Source organism: Dermacentor andersoni, unplaced genomic scaffold, assembly GCF_023375885.2.
Source record: "Dermacentor andersoni unplaced genomic scaffold, qqDerAnde1_hic_scaffold ctg00000039.1, whole genome shotgun sequence".
NCBI lineage: Eukaryota > Metazoa > Arthropoda > Arachnida > Ixodida > Ixodidae > Dermacentor > Dermacentor andersoni.
In genome coordinates this window covers 36669727-36691959 of record NW_027314752.1, presented here as the reverse complement: position 1 = coordinate 36691959, position 22233 = coordinate 36669727, and the positions used below count along the sequence as shown (strand labels likewise).

At 48.1% G+C, this 22233-nt stretch overlaps 2 protein-coding genes across 3 annotated transcripts in view; both read left to right on the top strand.

Moving 5' to 3' along the window:
• The window catches only part of LOC126523860 (cholesterol 7-desaturase nvd-like), an 84230-nt gene extending 82785 nt beyond the window's left edge, over positions 1 to 1445 (top strand). For both annotated transcript variants that reach the window (XM_072285720.1, XM_072285721.1), the window contains one exon: positions 1274 to 1445. In XM_072285720.1, the coding sequence (XP_072141821.1) occupies positions 1274 to 1429 (156 nt within the window). In that variant the 3' untranslated portion in view covers positions 1430 to 1445. The remainder of the gene's footprint in view (positions 1 to 1273) is intronic.
• A 1337-nt stretch (positions 1446 to 2782) lies between these two features.
• The window catches only part of LOC126520185 (phospholipid scramblase 2-like), a 75632-nt gene continuing 56181 nt past the window's right edge, over positions 2783 to 22233 (top strand). Inside the window, exon 1 of the mRNA XM_072285710.1 lies at positions 2783 to 2858. The gene's annotated coding sequence lies outside the window, so the exon portion shown is untranslated. The remainder of the gene's footprint in view (positions 2859 to 22233) is intronic.

The window sequence follows — 22233 nt, the reverse complement described above, 5'->3', positions numbered from 1 at the left end:
TAATCACGTAAAAGGTGGTCTCAGCCAAGGCACATAGGTTTGTTTAGTCCTGGGTGTTCGATTTGGTGTGCTCACGCCGACATAGCGAGCCGTATTGAATGTGCTCGACAAAGGCGGCAGTAGGCCCCAAGCCCCCAAGTATTGTGTTTGGACACAATGCGAATGCATATGACAGTGTTGAGTACACTATCCTGCTAGACGCAATACAACGTTACGGGTTCACGGGACACATAACGCATTTGTTTGGGGAATTTATGAAAGCAAGGTATGTTTACGGCTGTCAAAACGGCATTAGAACGTCCAAATATAAGCGGGCTGCAGGAGGAGGAGCAAAAGTTATGTCCCATGTTGTAATCAATGTTTTCATGACCTTTGTGCTGGTACATACATGGGCTCACGTTTATCTCTACGCAGATTACATTGGATTCTTTCCGTTCCTGACCGATATGTATTCCCTATATGAAATTCTACACTGTTCACTTGAGTCATCGCTAGATGGACTTGATATCTCTTTAGTTAATAAATCTGACCTACTTTCCTTTAAGTTGCATGATATTATTCCCATTTCCCGCAAACATCCTACAAACGTAATTTACAAGCAATCTCTAAAATATTTTGGGAGCGATCTATAATGAAAAAGCTCAATCGGCACTCTAACCTCGAACATGTACCCATGAAAGCACTGTGTGCTGTAACTGTGTTTCGCAAAGTTAGCAACAGAGCTGCGAAATGTATGCTCCAGTGATATTAGTTTCTGGTTCGATTCTCTTTACTGGGTGCAAGGTTAATCCCCTTACTATATTAAAAAAAAGAGTTGTGAAATACCAGGAGAATTGTTAATTTGGTGCCAAATTAGATGTTTCAGGAAGTAGCGCGTACACATTGCTCACTGTACACATGCTCACCGTATACACATACTCACTGTACCCATTTCTTTCACATTGTCTGCGCGTATTCAGATACGATTGAAATAGGACTTTCTTGGTGAATCGAATGTATTTTCTTGAGGTTCAATTTTCCCGAATACGCGCCGCGCAGTTTCTTTTTTGAGAACATCCCTATAGATATACGTAGCCTTGTACAGAATTATTGGTCATCGTTGTAGCTCTGCGTAGGTTGCCATCAACATTGTCGACGTCTGCCATTCCATGACGCTCACTATCCCTGTGCTTATTTCGATCCATCTTGGAGAAGACACTGCGAGATTTACTGAACATTACCATTTACTGAATATATCGTGCAGATTTCATTTTTAATTACTCCTTATTTGCAGGTGGGCTATTTAATTTGTGTACCGGGTCCAGGAGGATTACAACGCAATGAAATGACCGACTCGCTTGCCAAAGCTTCCCTGGATCGTTCCATAGTTTTGGCTTTGCCTGGTGACGTAGTTTGTACCTGCATCGTGATGCACAAGAGTGTACCTTAATCAAGCGTATATGAAAATAAAAACACTACAATTGAATTCTGAATTCCAGCGTCTGCGATTCCCTTGCGATCTCAAATGGTGTGCTGCCGAGTCAACATGAAGTTGCCTTTACAATATTGCGAGGCCGTATTCTGCAGTCAGTATTCCTTTGAAGAAAACGGGCCTGACGCAGTCGCCTTTTTGTCAGTTGCGTACTAAAATGGAGAGAAACGACCATTTCTTTCTGTACTGTGGAATTTCAGTACAAAGAAAATATGCATCCTAAGGCTCTGTTTCTTCAACTCGTATGATACCATTCTCTTTCCCAATAAATGATTATAATGATGATGATTTTCTTCCTATGTCACCTACCACCTCGAGGTATTGACCAAGAAACGGGTGGTACAATTAAAGTAAAATTGTCCTCTCAATACAGGACTCGACCCTGGGTCCCAGCTAGAGGCGTGTTTGCCTCGCCATATGGAATTTCACTGGCAACACAAAAAGTTCGGAGCAATAAGTCGGCATTATACAGCTTTAGCAAAGCGTTGCTTACGGTCCCCTCCGCACACATTTCCCGCGCAATGGTGGATGCATAGCAGGCGTTGATTTCTTTTATCTAACAAGCGTGTCTGCCAGAATAGCCAGTGACGTTCTCTCAGCTTTGCTGTAAAACGATAAAGAAACCAAAGAAACGTATGCAGCGTTTTACGTTGCGCTGCCGCCATGAGCCTAACGCGCACGCGCTTTAGTGCTCTCGATAGCGTTAAGCTAAGCGGCTGTGTGTAAATATTTAGGATACGCCGGTACGGGCTAAGCGCATAATAAATCTTCTGCTAAATCAGTCTGTTATCCTTATCCTCTCTGTAAAACTGTTCACGCAATTCCTAGTTTTATTTCATTCATTTTCGAGTAATCCTGCAGGATTCATTTTCTGTATCTATTCTTCAACTTTGACATTTCATTGGATTTTATTTTATCTGATTTTGTCTTTTCTTTGGCTGTTCTTGGCAAATCAGTCGCTGTGTGTATGCGGCAAAGTATATAAATTGCCAAGCGGGCAAGGAGCCGCCTCACGGCAGTTTGTTGCCACACGCCGATCAACATTACCAACTGGACAACTATCATGTCAATCTAAAAATGTTATCACATGCACCCCCTATAGCCACTTGACGCATCTTTGTTGCCCTTGTTACTGCTGCTTGCGTTGGATCTGCCTGTTTTCCCTGCCTTTTAGTTTTCCTTTTGCACCTACCTGCGCGTTCCCAACTCTGATTCTTGGTTCATTCATGAAAGTGGTGGGTACGTGCCAAGTTCAGGGACAATCGCGATCGCCATCATAATCATCCTACCTCGCGCAAGTACTTAGCCGCGAACGCGGCCGGGGTGGACCGGTCCACACGACGACCAGCAGCGAAAGCACTACCCGACCAGTGGCCGAGCCATCAGTGTGAGTGGCGTTTCTTTAATAGCGTTTCTTTAACTGAACTGGACTGGAGGCTGGACGTCCATCCGAGACGAAATGCTCATTTTAGGCGGGTACCTATGGAGCCTGAAGGTAAGCTCGTTGGGCATTCATGCCAAAAGCGCGTATCGCTTACGCTAAAGCACAGGAAACTCGAAAAAGCACTCTAAGTGGCACGCTTTTTTGAAGCAGCGCACAGCTTTAAACTTCCTTCCCTATGTCACGGTCGGTGGCTTGATTGACAAGCTCCACGAAGTGCGTTATGTACTCCCCCCCCCCCCATTGGAATGACCGAAGTTGATTTTCACATCGTCGTACCTGGAACTAGCACACCCCCACCTATTTGGCCCATATTTCATTTCTTTTGCCCTTTCTACCTCACTCTGTAGAAATCTCCTAAGGCCTTTCAATCTCCCAGTCCCTCCTCCGTGCAGATGAACATCCTGTACGTGACATTACAATGGCTGGCAGATATCTGTGCTTTTCATTGCAGCCATCTCTCACCCTCATCTCAGCAATTATCCTTTCTTTCGAGACCTCGACTTACGGTTTCAGTTGAATATCAACTGTGTTCGCCCTGCCATACACTACTTCCTCTTTGACACAAAAGGGATGTCGAGGTAATTTGATACTTACTTTGTTTCTCTCTTGAATTCTGATGGAAACACCGAGTACCATTTATTCCATTTTCATATGATTTTAGTTGGTTTTCTTTTTCGTTACACCATTGTACTTTTGCTTTGTGTTTCCTATGATAGAGTGCCGAACTGCTCGGGTTTTCTGCCCAGCTATTAATCATTCATTGTTAGTGGCACCAACTTTTCCTAGGTCTAAGCCGTATTCTTGTTGACGGAATGGGACAATGTTTGTCGGCGGCGGCGAACAATACTTTGCAAGTTGTTTGCAGCATTGTGGAAACTGCAAGGCTCCATCGCGAATGTGAAGGCCGAATGAAACGCGAGATGTGTTCATACGCACCTCGTCGTGTGCTCATAGGCTGCTGATATACGCTGTATACCATGCGCATTCGCAAAGGTTCTGGCAGGTGAAGTATCTCCGTAGGGCATCACGTAGCAAGCAGAAACAAGACTTTATAATCCCGCCACCAATCAGATACGTGCATCCGGAACTGTATATTGCTGCTCAGAGATATCGCGTGCGTGCGCCTCGTACTTTCGGCAGTGCTGGAAACTTGTTAGATGGAGAATAGCTTGGACAGGTCTCTTGCACTCAAACTCGACAATCTCAGCATATAAAAAAAAAAAAACATTTCCGTCCTTGACACTGGCATGAGCGATCTTATGCTGTTTCAGCACTGACCCTTGGCGATCACTTCAGTCGCTAGAGTTATTTGGCAGCTTCGTCTGCCTTCTGTGTAATTTATCAAGTGCGTGACACCCGCACCCATACGTGGTTTTCGTTCTATAACAGTTCTTCATCATGGCCGACCATGCTGCTCGAGCAGTCATTAAGCACATAAAGCCAGAGTAGGGGAGTTTAGTTCTGCAACTCAAGTAAGGATTGCGAAGGTTTTCTTGCGCTAGTGTACCAATTTTCTTGGAAAATATCAAAACTTGTACGTACGCAAAGTGTCATGGCTGAAAAACCGCTTAATTACGTTTCTGATTACGTGGCTAGTTACTGTATTTTTCTCTTCTTAATTTTCCAACTGGACTCATTGATGCATTCGTGCTTCTGTAGTGCAAATAAATGAAATTAGAGGGGTAATGAACAAAAACATGAAAAACAAAATGATGGAAGCAGCAAAATTCGATTCGTAAGATGCGATTGTTCCGTTACGCAGTAATTATCCGAAAATTTCGAAACAGTCGGCTGCATTTTTAAAGGATTGTGAGCACATGGCGGCTGCGCGCTGCCACGCGCTGGTCTGCGCGCCTACTACCGTGGCGCCATGTGTACCAGTCTGCCGTAGCAGCAACCATAATGTTGTCTACAAGAATTAATGGAGACAACTCTGCCTTTGGTATATTTGTCTAATATTCGTGCTTGGGGATTGAGACGTTCCCGTCGCTTTGTTTATTACGATTTCTATGACTTCGTTGTCGTCTAACTACAGATGTATCTATTCTTTTCGAAGTGAAGAAAACAGTGCGAAGACGTACAATCACTACTCAATGCGACAATTCAGCTTGTCTAGGTGGCCAAGTCGAAACGCGCTAAGCGCCTCAAAGCAATGGATTGCGCGTGATGACTACATAAGCACGTATTGTGTCGCATGTCGATGCATGCATCCGTGGCGTACACTTCCTATTCAGGCACCAAGGGGAGCGGACGCGGAATGTCGGCCTCTTCACGGGAGGTTTGAGCGGCGCACTCACACTGCGTAAGCAGGATTGTACCTGAAGTCGACGAGGACTTGGAAAATTTTCGCCACATTTTCCACTAGCACGTGCCATTTCGAACACAGTGTTTTGCAAGGAGATGTTCGAGTGCACCCCTTAAGGGTCGAGGATTTTCGAGACGCTCAGAACAAGGAATGGCCGCTCCCTGACGCTGAGGCTATGGCCGCCTACCACATCAACCACGTGTGGGCCGTGACAATAAAGAACGCCGGGGCGATGAAGCAGCTGGCTGGACTGAAATACTTTCAGGCCAAGTGGCGACGTTATCTCGTCATCGATCTGCAGGAGCACCAGGTTAGGATCCGGATTCATTGATTACTACACGGAGTGGCAGACGATGACACGCGCACGGCGGTGGTGGCGTCTGGACAGGTGACTAACCCCCGTATTCAGAAATGCAACTTATGTTGAAGCCCATGTTTGACTTGATCTAAGTGGCGCCTATCATGAACATGCCGAAGGAAACGCAGTGAGCGTCTTTGCGCACGTTAATGCCAGGCGTCATTTAAATCATCACAAGCCTGAGCTTGAAATTAAGATACATTTATGAATATGGCGGTAAGTGGAGGGAGTGAACGAGATAGGATGGACAAACCGGAATGTGCTCACGAAGCCCAAGGTTGATCCAAAGTTGACGACCTGCCACACCGGATCCGCGTCACCGGGGAACTAGCCCTGCTGGTTGCACATGCTCGGCCTATGCAGTGCCAATTGGCAGTGCTTTCGGTGCCATGCTTAGGGATATGCTATATCGCGAGCGCAAGGTGGCACGGTGCTCACACTGCCAGCGTTTTGGTCAAGTCGATGCTGAGTGCATCCTTTCCTACGCCGCAGTAACGGGGACAGCTGATAGTTAGGATTCAACGGTGCATAATATGGACGTGACAGAGGCAGAGGTCGCAGCGAAATGTAATGGAAATGTGACCACAACTGGGCTACATTGCGATACCTCATCTGCAGCATGTGAAGATCCATTGAGAAGCAGTCTACAGCCCGCCGCACCCTACGGCAAAACCGGCTGACGAAACAGACGATTCGGCAAAACATACAAGTTGTGAAGTAGCCAGAGCGTCGGCAGTAACGTCTACCAGGCCGCGAAAAGCGTTCCTCGTAGTGCCAGTTTCGGACATTGACGCTGCCAGTGTGTCACCTAACGCCAGCGACGTCTCTAGGAGCAATGGCGTCGCTATGCAGTTAAAGGACCACTAGAAGACGCCGCAAGCTAAGAAGACATGGTGGACGCGCGGAGCATGTAGGGACCGCCCGAGAAGACACCAACGGGTATGCTCACGAACCTATCAACGAGCGCCAGCGGTGTCTCTTAGGATACTGGCGTTGGTTCGGCGGGCAAAAGGTCCCCGGAAGACACCCCAAGCCAAGAAGATAAGGTCGGCGCTTGAAGCATGGAGAGGCCGCCTAAGACACCAAGGGGTATGCTCACGAACCTTTCACTGAACGCCAGCGGCGTCTTTCGGAGTACTGGCGTCGGCTCGGCGGTTAAAAATTGGAGGACGGTTAAGCTTCGCCTTCAAGAGTGGAACGCGACAGCGTTCCCGTCGACCCGCCAAGGGGTGTAAGACGCGCTACGGCGCAGCGACTACGCGCCCCGCATCGGACGCGGTGAGCGTCGAGCAACGCAGCGTTCGGCACGACAACGAAATGTGCGCCTGAGCAAGCGACGCACGCCTGAGCCTTAGAAACAGCTCGTTTCTAAGGCAACACCGCGTTCACTAGAGGCGCTTTTGTACCGCTTTGAAGCATCGAACTCGTGGCTGAGTGGTAACGTCTCCGTCTCACACTCCGGAGACCCTGGTTCGATTCCCACCCAGCCCATCTTGCAAGTTGTTTTTTATTCATGAAGTGCCTGCTGGGATTTATCGCTCACGGCCAACGCCGCCCACGCCGACGCCGACGACACCGGCTTTTCTGCGACACGAGCTCCTTAACGCTATCGCGTTAAAAAATCCCTGGAAGACGCCGCAAGCAAGAAGTCAAGGTCGGCGCGCAAAGCAAGGAGGAACCGCCTGGGTAAAGAGAGAGAGAGAGAGAAACAACTTCACTGGTCCATTATGAAATCCAACGCGTTAAGCGTCTGATGAGGTGGCTCCCTCTTCACGTGCTCCATATGCTTCCAGGACCGCCTGGCCCCTGTGGGTCACCGGAGCTGGTCTTGCAGCACGAGGCTGGACGGCATGATCTCCCATCGTTCTTAAAGGGTGGGGACAGCAGAGGGGTTAGCTATGGGTTTAGGTGGGGGTTGGTCTATGGAAAAATTGCACTCTCCTATGCAATGAGGACATGTGTTCTTGTATCTTTCTGAGTATATTTCGTTCAGGAGGCAGGGGTGGAGAATGTATCCTGCCTGGATGTGCCTGTATATTGATTGTTCGGCTCTGGTCAAGGAGTGGTGGGGGTGCGGGAATGTGTTCCTGCCGTCCCTGTAATATTTGACTATATCTATGTAATTTGTGATGGGTTACCATCCCCTTACCTCTTCCTCGGTGGTCCGGGAGTTGAGCGCTCGGGCCTGTTGTGTAGCATATTCGTTGCCCTCAACGTTGCCCTCAACTGCCCTCAATTGTTTGTTTAGGAGGCGTAGCCTTTCCGAGGATTTTTAATGCCGCAAGGGACACCCAGCCATATCTGCAGTTTTTGTAGGCATCTTGTGAGTCCGCGACGATCTTGGTGACGTTAGGTTGCAGGAGTGCGAGAGCTATCGCCGCTTCTTCTGCTTCGTCCGAAGACGGAGTGTACATTGATGTTCAGGTGACCACATTTTCTAGCCCTGTGACTATGGCAGTTGCTCTCGAGGAGCCTTTGAATAGAGAGGCGTCTGTATATAGGTCTGTGTCCTCTTCCTCCAGGGTCCTGGAGATGGCTCTTGCCCGGGCATCGCGTCGTCCGGCCTGCCTAGTGGGGTTCATGTTGCGCGGTAGTAGTTTGCATTCCAGCTTCACACTCAACTTTTCAGGTAATTAGCCGTGGCGGGTGTAGTGCGATTCTTGCCATCCTATGTTGGGGAGGACGCTTCGGCCCGCCTTGGTCTGGCTAAGGCGTACCCTTTGATCGGATAGGTGGGCTTCTATGAGCTCGGCTACTGTGTTGCGGACTACAATTTGAAGTGATTTTGCCATGGATGAATTTATGGGAATACCCAGGGCCTGCTTCGTGGCTTTCCTAATTATCACGTCAAGTTGTAAGACGTCCCTCTTGAGGAGATGCAGGTACGGCGCTGCGTAGCCGATTCGTGAGACTCCAATGGGTGCGCTCACGAACCTGGCACCGAACGCCAGTGGCGTCTCTTGGAGTACTGGCATCGGCTCCACGGTTGAAAGGTCCCTGGAGACGCGGCAAACCAAGGCAAGGTCGGCACGCCAAGCATGGAGGGACCACCTGAGAAGGCACCAATGGGTACGCTCACGAACCTGTCACCGAACGCCAGCGGTGTCGCTCGGAGTACTCGGCGTACAAAAGGTCCCTGGAAGACGCTGCAAAGCAAGAGAACAAAGTGGGCGTGTGAAGCATGGAGGAATCACCTAAGACACCAACGGGTACGCTCACAAACCTGTCACTGAAGGCCAGCGGTGTCTCTTGGAGTACTGGCGTCGGCTCGGCGGTTAAAAGCTCCCTGGAAGACACCCCAAGCCAAGAAGGGAAGTTCGGTGCGCGATGCATGGAGGGACCGCCTGCAAAGGCCGCAACGGGTAGGCCCATGAACCTGAGCACAAGTCTTGGCGGCACGACGGATAAAAAGTTGTCGACAAGCCGCTTTTGCAATGTGGGGAGACCTGCCCACTGGGCGTTCACGTAGGCATCTAGCATTGAGCTAGACGTGCAAGGTAAGTGCCATGCTCCGGGCTTACTGTCTCCACAAATCAATGATGGCCTTTCACACGCAACTTACACTCGCCACTCTAAACGCTAGAGGTCTGGCTTCTAGAAAAAAACAGTGAACTGTAGCGATTATTATTAGAAGAGGATCTTGAAGTCTTGGCTGTGCAGGAGGTTTCCTCGACACTACAAAGCGCTGTTTTAAACTTTTAAAGAAAAATTTCTTGAGAGAACGACACGGCTGCCCGATGACAAGGTAATAGTTTTCTAATCGCCGATATCACAAACGGTAGTACAAAGAGCTATAGATAACTGAAAAGTGGAAGGGGAGGAGGAGACTGCGAACCTGCTGCTGAGGTTCATGGTATTACGCTGTTGTTCGCCACGCTATGCAGGTCCGGAGGGTGCGTCCTCGATCTTAAAAATAATCCAGGACTGGCTGGAGAAATGTTTCTTCATTTTTTTCTCGTATATTTGTGCTTTGCGATTCCACCTATAGTGACATTACATGCCGTGGTATATGTGTTTATGCTCCAAGTATTGTACAAGAACACGTAAATTTCTTTTCTAACCAAAGAGAGTATATGTGCATTGATAAGCAGCTTGTTTTGGTCGGGCATTTTATTTGTGTTTTGCATTCAAGTGATCGGTAAAATCGTATAATGGTTAAAGACGCAAGCAGTGAAGTATTGTCACAAGTAAGTTGCAGAGTATGAGGTAGAGGATATTGCAGAGTACCTGGAGGGCTGCCGAGCTGTGAAGTACACACGTATTCAGGGCAGGAGTCACGCCGGCTTGGACCGACTGCACCTGCCAGTAGATACGATCGCAAAGCATCGCAGTGGTGGCATTTAGCCGATTTCGTTTACTGATCACTGCCTTGTAGAAAGTAAAGCAGGATCAATGAAAGAAAGCAGTATTTTTTCATGGGAGCAATGGAAACTGTATTCGAATCTATTAAGGGTGAATCATTCAACTGAGCATCGATGCACGAAATTGAGAGTACTCATCAGGATAGTGTTGACAAAATAGGAGAGCAGTGGGAATTTCTCAGGAAAGAAAGAAAAAATTAAAGCGATAGAAAGATCCAGCATTTTATTGTTTGAAGCCAAAAAGAAATAGAGAGCTCTTAAGACGACTCTTGAAAGCTAACAGCGCTTGAACTCGAAAACCCAGTGTGTATGCCGAAGATATGTGTAACATCAAGCAGAAACTGGGGCTTTATGATAAGCTTATCGCGGAGCGCTAGTGAGAGCAATAGTAGTTGCGATGGCTGTAGATGAAAGTCCAAGAAAAGCAGCAATTGGACTGCAGAAAAGTCGCTACCAGCGGAACCATATAGATTTTATTGAAGATAACGAGAGGGAAATGACAGACAATGACAGCATAGGACGTACGTTTGCTCGACACTACGAAGGGCTGTTGGATTCCATGCCTGTGCATGCAGATAGATTTAAAAAAGAATTTCTATAGAGAACTTCATAGCGGCACGATCACACAAGAACTGTTTCGGAATCACCGATATCACAAACGGCAGTACAAAAGAGCTATAGAATAAAAGATGTTGATATAGATATAAGAGATTCAGGTATAGATGTGAAAAGATACAGTTTCGAGTGAAGCATATGCCGCCCTGAGTAACCGGGGCAGGCATATGTGCCCTTCCCAGGTTACTTTGGAGCATGTGCTATATTATTACCAAAGAAAGAAGAGACGGCGAACTTACAGTTGGTTTCCTCATACAGGTCTATATCACTAACTCATCATGATCATCATCGTCGGCAGCAGCAGCAGCAGCCTAGCTTATGTCCAGTGCAGGACGAAGACCTCTCCCTGCGATCACCAATTACCCCTTTCCTGCGCCAACCGATTCCAACTGGCACCCGCGAATTTCCTAATTTTGTCGCACCACCTAGTCTTCTGCTGTCCTCTACTGCACTTCCTTTCTCTTGGTAGCCATTCTGTCACCCTAATCGTTCAACGGTTATGTAATCTGCGCATTACATGACCTGCCCAGCACCATTTCTTTCTCAATGTAAATTAGAATATTGTCTATAACCGTTTGCTCTCTGATCCGAAACGCTTTCGTCCTGCCTCTTTCTACTTGTTTAGAATTAAGGTGGCTGTGGAATCTCTGCAGATATTTTCCAGGGTATTTAGGTGAGTGGTCTGTACTCCTTGATTACCCAATGCCTCTGCCTGCTGGTATCTCAACTTAATCAAATGCTTCATTCGTAATCTATGAAAGCCGTACATAGAGGCTTATTGAACTCCGCATATTTCTCGCTAACCTGATTAATCCCTAGGATGTGATTCATTGTAGAGTATCCCTTCGTGAAGCCAGCCTGTTTCCTTGGTCCAGTGTTGCCCATAATCTATTGGGGGTTATTTTCGTAAATATTTGATAGAATAGTGAGAGTAAGCTAATGCACCTATTATATTACAGTTCTTTAAAGTGTCTATTTTGGTGGATTAGTATAATATTTTCTTCCTTCCAGTTTTCTGGGACCCTTGCAGTCGATAGACACTTCGTATAGGGAGTCGCCAGTTTTTCTAGAATTATGTCTCCTCCCTTTTGAGAAAAGCGACTATTATTCTATCTTCTCCTGCCGCTTTTCCCGTTTCATGTCTTGCAAGGACAAGGCTCTTCTAACCTCATCTCTAGTTATCGGAGCAGTTTCTGTATCCTGTTGAATATTGTTTCGAATCTAGTACTCTTGAGTCCTCTGAGTATTGTATAGATCCGTATCAAATTCTTCCGCCGCCTTTCTTATACCTTCGAGATTGCGGATGATAATACCCTGCTTATCTTTCAGTGCATACATCTTGGTTCATCCTATGCCAAGTTTCCTTCTCACAAATTTCAGGCTGCGTCCATTTTTTACGGCTTCTTGAGTATTTCTCACGTTATAATTTCGAATATCATTTATTTCCGCCATCTTGATCAGTTCTGACAAGTTCAGCGAATTTTATCTTATCGCTTGAGGTGGACATTTTTATTCTTTGTCTTTTGTTTATTAGGTCCTCTGTTACTTGGTAGAGCTTGCCTACTGGTCGGCTTAGTGTCTTTCCTCCCGCTTCAATTGCTGCCTCTGAAGCCAGCCTCGTTACGGTTTCCTTCATGACCTCTATGTCATCATCATCATCATCTCTCTGTCCTAAGGCTGCATATTTGTTTGCTAGTACCAGCCTTAATTGTGTGGTTTTATCCTTACTGCTTCTACGTTGGCCTGTTCCTTGTTGACAATTTTATTCCTTCTCTGTTCAAATTGAGGTGAATCCGAGCCCTCACTAACCTATGATCATTACACTTTGCCGTACCTATCCCTTCTACATCCTGCACTATTCCGGGACCGGCAAAAAGTACGAAATCAATTTCATTTCTTGTTTTATCATCAGGGCTTTTCCAGGTGCACTTTCAGTTGCTACGTTTTCCCCTGTGTAAGGCGTCACTCCAAGCCTGCAGATGTAGTGCAGTGGAGAATGTCAAATTCAGATAGACCATCGTAAAAAAAACAGGGTGGGGGGATTTCAAATTCCTACTACCGCAATCGAGCATTCGACATCGTTCAGTGAGATAATCCTGCAGGTGGCTAAGCTACCTTGTAGCCGAATACTACGGCCCAGAGGCCCCTGCATGTTTAAGAGATCCGCTGATTTTTCCGCCCTTTCCGTCATAGGTTGCACAATATAGTGTCAAATATCCGTGGTCCTAACCTCCTCTCTCCCGAGTCAAACGCATGCACGCGGTATTGAACGCGCCTAGGTGCACGATATAATTTTCCGAATTTCAACAGCACCTAACACTTGTGTGTAAAAAAAAAAGTGAAAGTTTTCAGTGCTTACTGAGAGTCGCCGAGTCGCGTATAATCCGCTGGTCGTGTCTGCTTGTCATTTGGCGTCCGAAATCTGGGGCTCCCAGGTAGCTATTCAGAATGGCAAGTCATGCCGCCGTACCAATACCGCTCTGAGCCTCGCACAAAGCAGGAGACCTTATCAGCTTCCAATGATGTCTTCAGCCTTTCTAAAGCTTTGGACAGCGGTTGTACTAGAGCTAATGAGAAGGAGGAAATGGGGGAGGGGGTAACTGACCCCGTAGATTTGGTGGGAACGCTGCGGGTCTAAACGCTGTGGTGTTGATCATCGTATGGCTCATTTAACCTACAGTGGTGCCTTCTTCTATCAGTATGGCATGATCTGATCATTTCGCGCTTGCACGCTATTAAGGACTCTGCTACCACCGTAGTCGCAATGCGATTCTCGGGAGTACAAAAGAAAATAAACAAGAAAGAATAACTAATTGTGATTGTGAAATCTTGAAGAAAGTACTAGCAAGGCGATAACAGAATATAAATAAGCAATTGATTGGTCCCCACCCAACATGTGGCATTATGGGGCGTTCACTTGTGACAAATATACATAAGATACGGTACGTGATGGAGTGCCTTGGCATTATAATAGCAGGGGTAGCAGTTCTGCAGCGCGATCTTGAGGAAGCGTTTGTGTGCTTCACGATATTTTGCTAGCCATCCTTGACCACGTTAATGTCTGATCTCTCATCAGATTTGGCGTAGCTTTGGAGTACCGGAACGGCGCTACCCGTTTAATTGTTAGCAAGTCAGGGGGGCCCCCAATGGCCTAAAGCGTTCTATACGCCAGGCCTGTCCCCTGAGCCCACTTATATTCAATATTGTTACGCGTTAAGGCAAGAGTAAGCAGCAGTATCAGCAGCCAGACACGAAAATATCAGACACAGGAAGGACGGTTCTCCAGCTGGCGCAAGATCCTCGACTTCGTCGTCTTCAATCGCCGTTTTTGCTGGGCACGCAACGCTGGCTCAAAACACCAGGTGGCATTAATCCCCTTCCCAATGGAGCATCGACTCGTCGCTCAAACACAAAACGTACATGGAAACTACACAAATTAGGTAAGACAAAAAAAAAGGGGGGGGACACGCTAGCACACATAGGGAAATGCACACGGAAACATGTGTTCTGTTGTCGGGGAACAAAAAAAAAACATGCTTCGCAGTTCTTTGGAGGAACACGCGATGACAGCAAAAAGAAAAAAAAGGTTGTTTCACTAGTACACTTCACCGTGTAAAATACGGCTTAAGGCGGACGACATGTACACTCTCTGCGCGTGGTAAACAGCGCTTGGGCGATGGCAGGTCTCCGTCTGGAATCACTTCATAGTTCACGTCGCTTACACGCGTTAGAACTGTGTATGGTCCGAAGCACTTGCTGAGGAGTTACTCGCTGAGGCCTCGCCGTCTAATGGGTATCCTAACCCAAACTTGGTCACCAGGCTCATAGGTAACTTGTCGATGGTGGAAATTGTACCTTATTTCATCTGTACACTGCTGCTGTCTTATGTGTACGCGGGCCAGTTGACGCGCTTCCTCGGTGCGCTGAATGTACTTCTCGACGTCAGGAGCTAGCTGGTCGAGCTGGTCGGTATCTTCATATGTAATCATGGCGTGTAGCATAGCTTGGACATCTCGACCATAAACGAGGCGGAATGGCGTGAGTGGTGCAGTTTCCTGCGTGGCAGTGTTGTACGCAAACGTTCCGTATGGTAGGATTTCGTCCCACGTTTTGTGCTGCACATCCACCTACATAGCGATCATGTCTGCCACTGTTTTGTTTAGTCTTTCTGTCAAGCCGTTAGTCTGAGGGTGGTATGCAGTGGCCTTTCAATGACTCGTGCAACGCAGCTTGAAGATGTCGTCCAGAAGCTTCGCCGTAAATGCCATCCGTCGGTCAGTGATGATGAATGACGGGGCGCCATGCCGAAGCACAATGTGATGCATAAAAAACTGGGCAACTTCAGATGCTGTCCCGCGTGGTGGTGCCTTCGTCTCAGCGCAAGGAGTCAAGTAGTCAGTTGCGACAACGATCCACTTATTGCCGGAGGAAGACGAGGGAAATGGTCCAAGAAGGTCTATTCCAACTTGATCAATTGGCGTACGCGGAGGGTCGATGGGTTGTAGAAGGCCTGCAGGCTTGAAGGGTGGTGACTTGCGGCGTTGGCATTCACGGCATCCTTTGACGTAGCATTTGACGCAAGCATTCAATCTAGGCCAGTAGTAAAGTTGCCGTACCCTGTCCAGAGTCCTTGAGTAGCCCAAGTGACCAGATGTCGGCTCGTTGTGGCAGGCTAATAGGATGTCGTCGCGAAGGGCTTGAGGTACTACTAGAAGATGAGGTTTGTCGCCTGCACCTGTGTTTGTTTTGTATAAGATGCCCCCTCGTACGCAAAATGACGACAACCGTCGCGAAAGTGGGCGAGGAATGGATTCCATGCCACCTTCTAAGTGATCGATGATTGGTCTTAACCCAGCGTCTGATTGCTGTTTAGTGAGCAAATCCGGCCCGCTGAGCGCTACCAGAAAGGCGCTATCGTCTTCCTCGTCAGGATTCTGAGATTCAACCGGTGCCCGTGATAACGTGTCAGCATCTTCATGTTTCCCGCCTCACTTGTACACGATGGTGATGTTAAGTTCCTGGAGTCGCAGACTCCAACGTGCCAATCGTCCAGAAGGGTGCCGGAGGTAGGTCAACCAGCACAAAGCGTGATGGTCGGTCACAACTTGGCGCCCATAGAGATACGGCCTAAACTTTGTGGTAGCCCAAATAACCGCGACGCACTCCTTCTCTGTGGTGGAATAATTGGACTCTGCGCGTGACAGAGTGCGGCTCGCGTAGGTGATAACTCGTTTAGTCCCGTCTTGCCGTTGCACCAGGACAGCTCCGAGACCGATATTGCTGGCGTCAGTGCGTACTTCTAGGTCAGCATCCTCATCAAAATGACCGAGCACGGGAGGAGAAGACAATCGACGTTGTAGCTCCGCAAAGGCGGTCTGTTGTTCATCAGTCCAGGGGAATGGCGTGTCGTCACGTGTAAGGCGAAATAGCGGGTCTGCAATCTTCGAAAAATTTTCAATGAAGCGCCGATAATATGCACACAAGTCCAAACATCGTCGCACACTTTTCTAATCGGTTGGAGCGGGAAAAGCTGCTACGGCAGCAGCCTTCTCAGGATCGGGCCGAACACCTGCCGCGCTTACGACGTGACCTAGGAACTTCAGTTCCTCGTAACCGAAATGGCATTTCTCTGGCTTGAGTGTAAGGTCAGCGGATCGAATGACTTCGAGTACATTCCGAAGGTGTCGAAGGTGCTCATTAAAAGTTTCCGAAAAGACAACGACATCATCGAGATAGGCGCGACAGCTTTTCCATTTGAGCTCAGCGAGAACGGTATCCATCATTCACTGGATTGTGGCTGGAGCGGAACAGAGGCCGAAAGAGAGTATTCTAAATTCGTAAAGGCCGTCCGGACTTACGAAAGCAGTTTTCTCGCGGTCACGCTCATCTACTTCAATTTGCCAGTAGTAACTTTTCAGATCGATAGAGGAGAAATACTTCGTCTGCCTCAGCAAGTCCAGAGAATCGTCGACACGAGGCGACGGGTACACGTCTTTCTTTGTGACGTTGTTTAGCTTCCGGTAGTCAACACAAAATCGAAGCATGCCATCTTTCTTTTTAACAAGAATGACTGGCGACGACCACGGACTGCATGAAGGCTGGATTACTCAAGCAACAGGTCCCGCAGGGGTTGTGTGTTCCCTTCAGGAAGCGTTGGACTAATGTCGACGTTGCATAGAGGTGCTTGAGCAGTGCCAATTGCCTCGGAAACAAAACACTCAGTGACATCGGCGATCTGGTCGGCGTAGGCGATGACACCACCGGGGAAGAGGTGCCGGTTTTCGTAGCTGAAGTTGGTGACAAGAACCTCACAGTGGCCATCGTGGAGATCGACAAGGCTTCTTGCTACGCAAACACCATGATAAGCAGGACATAGCGATTGCTTTCTGCGAACTGACGTTTTATTCCAAGGCGTGGTCACTTTCTTCAGAAGGGTGGCCAGTTTTTCGCTGATTACAGAATAATCCGCTCCAGTGTCCACTAAAGCAGTCAATTTAGGACCGTCAAGCAGTACAGGAATGTCAAAAGAAATTCTTCCATAATCAGCAGGTGCTGTCGTCGTCGATGTATCGTCGGTCCACGTACGCGTCAGTAGGGGTCCTTGAGCACGTCCAGACTTAGCGGCCTCACTCCCAAAGGTCCCTGTGGTTAGGTTTCCCGTCGTGGGCTGGGCGACTGACCCTGCACCACGCTTGAATACGTACGGCGAGTCGGAGAAAACCACCGCGGCGAAAGGGAGCGCGACTGGTGTCGAGCTGATGGAGATCCGTGCTGCTGGGCAACGTATTCTTCAATTTCAGGAGAACGCTGGCCGAACCTAGGTCGCGGCGAGTTCGCTGAGAATCCGCGTATTCCGAGCTCTCCATAGGAGCACTGTCGGTAGACATGCCCAGCTTCTCCACAGTGAAAGCAAAGGGGACGGCGAACAGGTTCCCGCCACACGTCTGATTTCCTTGGGGTCTGTCGGTGGTCCACGTAATACGAGGCAGCTTGGACGGGCACTAGCATATAGGGGCGCGCGGCGCGAAGCGGGGAGGGAGGTGGGGCAGGTTGCCTCAAGGCTTGCGAATATGACATATGACAACTGGGCTGTCATTGCTTAGCGGTCGAGCTTCTGTGTTGAAGGGTGGTTCTCTTAGCGCATGTGGGACTTCGTCACGGAGAACGCTGGACAAGGAGCTGATCGTCGGTTGTGAAGGTACCGACAATTTCTGGAGTTCTTCGCGGATCACGGAACGAATGAGCACTGGAAAGAAATCAACGTGACCCCTGAGAGCTCCGAAGAAGTCCGTAGGTGAGGCAGTGTTCACTTGGCGTTCGTATGATGGTATCAGCTGGCGAAGACTCTTCTCCATGGTGATGGCCTCGGAAAGAAATTCTGACACAGTCTTGGGAGGACTGCGCACGAGACCACCTAACAGCTGCTCTTTTACTCCGCGCATCAGGTACCGCACCTTCTTCCGACATGCTGGGGTCGGCTCGGCGAATGAGACGCGTCATGTCCTCGACGTACATTGCGACACCCTCGTTCGGCATTTGTATACGGGACTGGAGATCACGCTCAGCTCGCTCTCGGCGATCAGTGCTCGCATACGTCTCAAGAATCCGGCGTTTGAATTCTGCCCATGAAGTTAAGGCATCTGCGCGGTTCTCATACCAAACACGTGCGCCATCGTTAAGGCTGATATATACGTGTTCAAGTCTGTCTGCGTCATCCCACTTGTTGAATGCGGCAACACGTTCATACTGCGCCAGCCACTCTTCAACGTCCTCATGTATGGCGCCGTGTAAGGGATTCGGCGTTCGTGGATTGAGTAGCGTACAATGAATCGGCATTGTGCCTTCCATACCGGTTGGGGTGGTCGGAGCTGCCATTTTCTCTGGGAGGAGTTAAACTCAGGGGCTTGTCCACGGATCCTTCTGCTGGCGCGGTGTACAGGCGTGACCACCGGTACGGGGCTGGAGCCCCTGCTGCCCGCAGAGGTTTGTTGCATAGATTAGATTACCCAGCACCTCCACCAGTTTGTCACGCGCTAAAGCAAGAGTAAGCAGCAGTATCGGCAGCCAGACACAAAAATGTCAGGCACAAGAAGGACGGTTCTCCATCTGGCCCAATATCCTTGACTACGTCGCCTTCAATCGACGTTTTTGCTGGGCACGCAACGCTGGCACAAAACACCAGGTGGCAATATATATAGAAAATGTGTGTAGCGATCATTGAAAAAATCAGTATTCACGGCTTCAGATTACATGCATCGGAAGGTAAAATTCTGGCGTATGCGGATGACGTCTCAGTTTGTTGTACAGATAAAGAAAGGGTAGCTGCAGCTATCGCAATAGTGAAAGTATTCGCTAAGGTAACTGTGAGCCTGGTGAACTGGGGAAAGTGCCTTGGTTTCTGGCATGGAGTGTGGCCTTCGTCCCCAGTCACTTTCACCAACGCTAAGTGGCTGACGACACCTGTTAAATACCTAGCCGTGACGTTGGAATATTACAAAAATAAAGAGTATTGGCAAGAGTAAACAAGGGAAACAGATAAAAGCGAACAGGTGGTAAGGTGGGCATCTGTCCATGCTTGCAAAAGCTGCAGTTTGCATTCTATTTTTTTGGTTACAAAACTCTGGTGTGTAATACAGGTATTGTATTGTTCAAGCATAAATAATCAGAAACTGCAGCGAGTCTTCGCAGTATTTGCGTGGACTTCAAATTGGGAATGATGTGGTCGCACCATATTGTTCAGGCGAGTTGAACATAAAGGTTAGGGGTTGACGCAACTCTTTATACAACAGGCCATAAACCGGTTCCCATTTTTCCGCGACTAAGGCGATCCTATCTTGCGCACGGTGTGATAAGTGAGGTTAAGGAACGCCTTACCTGGCCATGTAGTTTGTACAGAAAATATGTCCTGTCCTGTTTTTCGCATTTATAAGGAAGGAATTTATGTGTGCGGTTCTTGGTCGTTAGATTTTCGAATGAATACAAGTTTTTTTCAGGGAACGTAAAACCTGTACAAATATGTATGTGATGTAGTTCTAGCTGTTACAATGTACAAGGCCTCATTCAGTGGAGGCCAATCGCAAGAAGTGCTTAAGTGGAGAAAAGAATGCAAGTAAAACCAGCCACTATGTCTTTCTTTTTTTAAGCTTCACACTGGTACATTGCCTGTCGAAAGGTTTTTAGAAGCTTGAGGGTTTTGTTACCTTGGGGATCACATTGCCTGATCGGTAAGAAACCAGAAACTGTAGGTCATGTATATCTGCATTGTTGGAAGGGTGTCTTCTTTTGGGATGTACTTCAGAGGACCATCAAGAAAGATTTTCCGTTAGATCCACAGGGTCTTAGATTAGATATTTACGTATATAAAACGAAGAGGGATTGCCGTTTGACCTTACTATGCTAGTTGGCCTTCACGGTCTATGGCGCTCATGTATGGCGAGGTTTCATTGCGATTCGGAGGCTTGGTCGGCACGAATATATTTCCGAGAATGCATGTCCAGATTTGTAGGAAATCAGAAAGCACAAGAATTTGTAGCGGCGCCGTTGTCGATGGTGGAACCTTTGATTGTGCTGAAAGAATTCTGAAGTAGTCTTCCCAGTAAGGCTCGAAGAAAGGGGGGTAACCGAGATGACCAATTCCCAGTAAGGCTTACACTTGGTGTGAAAAACTTACGATTTAACCTTTTCTCAACGGCTAGTTTTTGTTTGCTGTAGTGGTACGAAACAGGCAATAAAGAAACGAAAAGCGTGCGTGGCGTAACGGTTTGGATATCGGGCTTCTGTGAAAGAAGCATTGTGTTCGAATCCTCTCGCTGGACAATATATATGGTGTTTAATTATTTATTATTTACATGCTACTTTGCTGAAGATGACGAACTTACAAATTACGAAGCCGTTTGAAGCCAGAAGGACGAGGTTGAGGCAAATCCATGTACTTCCCGTTATTTCCTTGCTGGATGAATCAACCCCATTGCATCTCCTGTAGACACTAGTGCCAGACTTCTCTCTAGTAATTATATTACCGAACCCAAAGACAGCAGCAGGGGTGGGGCGCCGGAGCTCGCCCGACGTCCACGTGCTTTCTTCTTTCCACCCATGTTGGCTGCTAGGGGCGCGCAGCGCGAATCCATAGCCTTCGAAGCTTCTGCTCTGCCGGAACCATATTACACGGCTTGGCTCGCCCGACGATACTTTTCTCTTACACTTGCGCACAGTAGCATACAGACAGTCTCGTGCGCTGTGCCGAGGTGCTTCACTGATCACATTACGAAGCAGCGCACAACACAAACGCCGATTTTCAATATTTCGGCACAAGCTGCCCGTGAGAAAACAAGCATGGAGCTGCGACCAACTGTGTAGTTGAGACGTCGTTCGCTGCCGTCTGGCGCTGTCTCTGCAGGTGGAGAGACGCGGGCAAAAGCTGGCAGGCCAGTATCTGGCATAGGCATTTTCAGAGAAACGTCACTTCCCCTAGATCATAGCGCTCTGCTGGACGCGGTATATTGCGAAAAATGCAGTAAACTCATTACTTCCTGCTAGTTGCTGCTTGATATCAAGGGTGTGCTAACCATCTTCTGCAGAGGAGCTTTCTTTTCGGCGAAAAATTTCGGCGTGAAAGTTTTGTTCAGTATCCCTTTAAACTCGCCACGTTCACTCAGTCGCTGTTCTGCACACGTTCTGTCTTGACTGTGCCTACGGCGACCACCCTTACTTCTGTGGGTGCGCAACGCGGCTGCGGTCGTGCACCGTTCGTTTCAATGAACCAAGTGGCTGTAAAAATTAATCCTGAGCCCCCAGCAATGGCGTCTCACAAATGTCGCCTTTGAGATGGTGAACGCCATTGATCACTCACCAGACACAGGCTAAAATAGCCTGCTCAAGTTTGAATGGAACCTTAAGAAAGCTACAACAGTGCCGTATCATTAACATTTACAGAAAACGGTCGGCTTAAGTTTGAATGGTACCTTAGGAAGCCACAGCAGTGCCGTATCCTTAACTTTTTCCGAAAATGGTCGGGCTTAAATTTGAATGGTACGTTCAGAAAGCAACAGCAGTGCTGTATACTGAACATTTTCAGAAAACAGTTGGGCTTAAGTTTGAATGATGCATTCAGAGAGCAACAGGAGTGCCGAATACTTAACATCTTCAGAAAATGGTCGGGCTTAAATTTGTGTGGTATCTTAAGAAAGCCACAGCAGGGCCGCATCCATAACATTTTCAGAAAACGGTCGGGCTCTTAAGGAACTGCAGAGGCTGGGAACACGCGGGCCCTTAGTGAAGCCCAGAGGTCGTACGGCTTTATTCCCAAGGTAGACAGACGTTGAATGCTTTCTGAGGTCGTGCTGTCTGTTAGCTGTTGTAGAAAAGCAAACACCTATGCGGTGCCACCTGCATATGAAGTATGTGCAGTCGTGTGCAATATGACTTGCAACACCCTTGGTCATGGTCTAAGGGGCTGCAACACTGCGTGGTGGCTTTGACATGCGACATAGTGTTTTAGTAAATACCCCTAATTGAATCTGTGTTTAGGTCTTCAACTTACGCTGGGTCTGCGCAGCCGTATTCCGCCACTTCCTACTGTGCGTCATCCTATCTAAATACAGCCTATGGCCTCCGCAGTGATCAGCTTAAATGTTGCCATTGTGCGATCCTTCGGAGCAGAGCTCCATGGTCAGCCGTTGC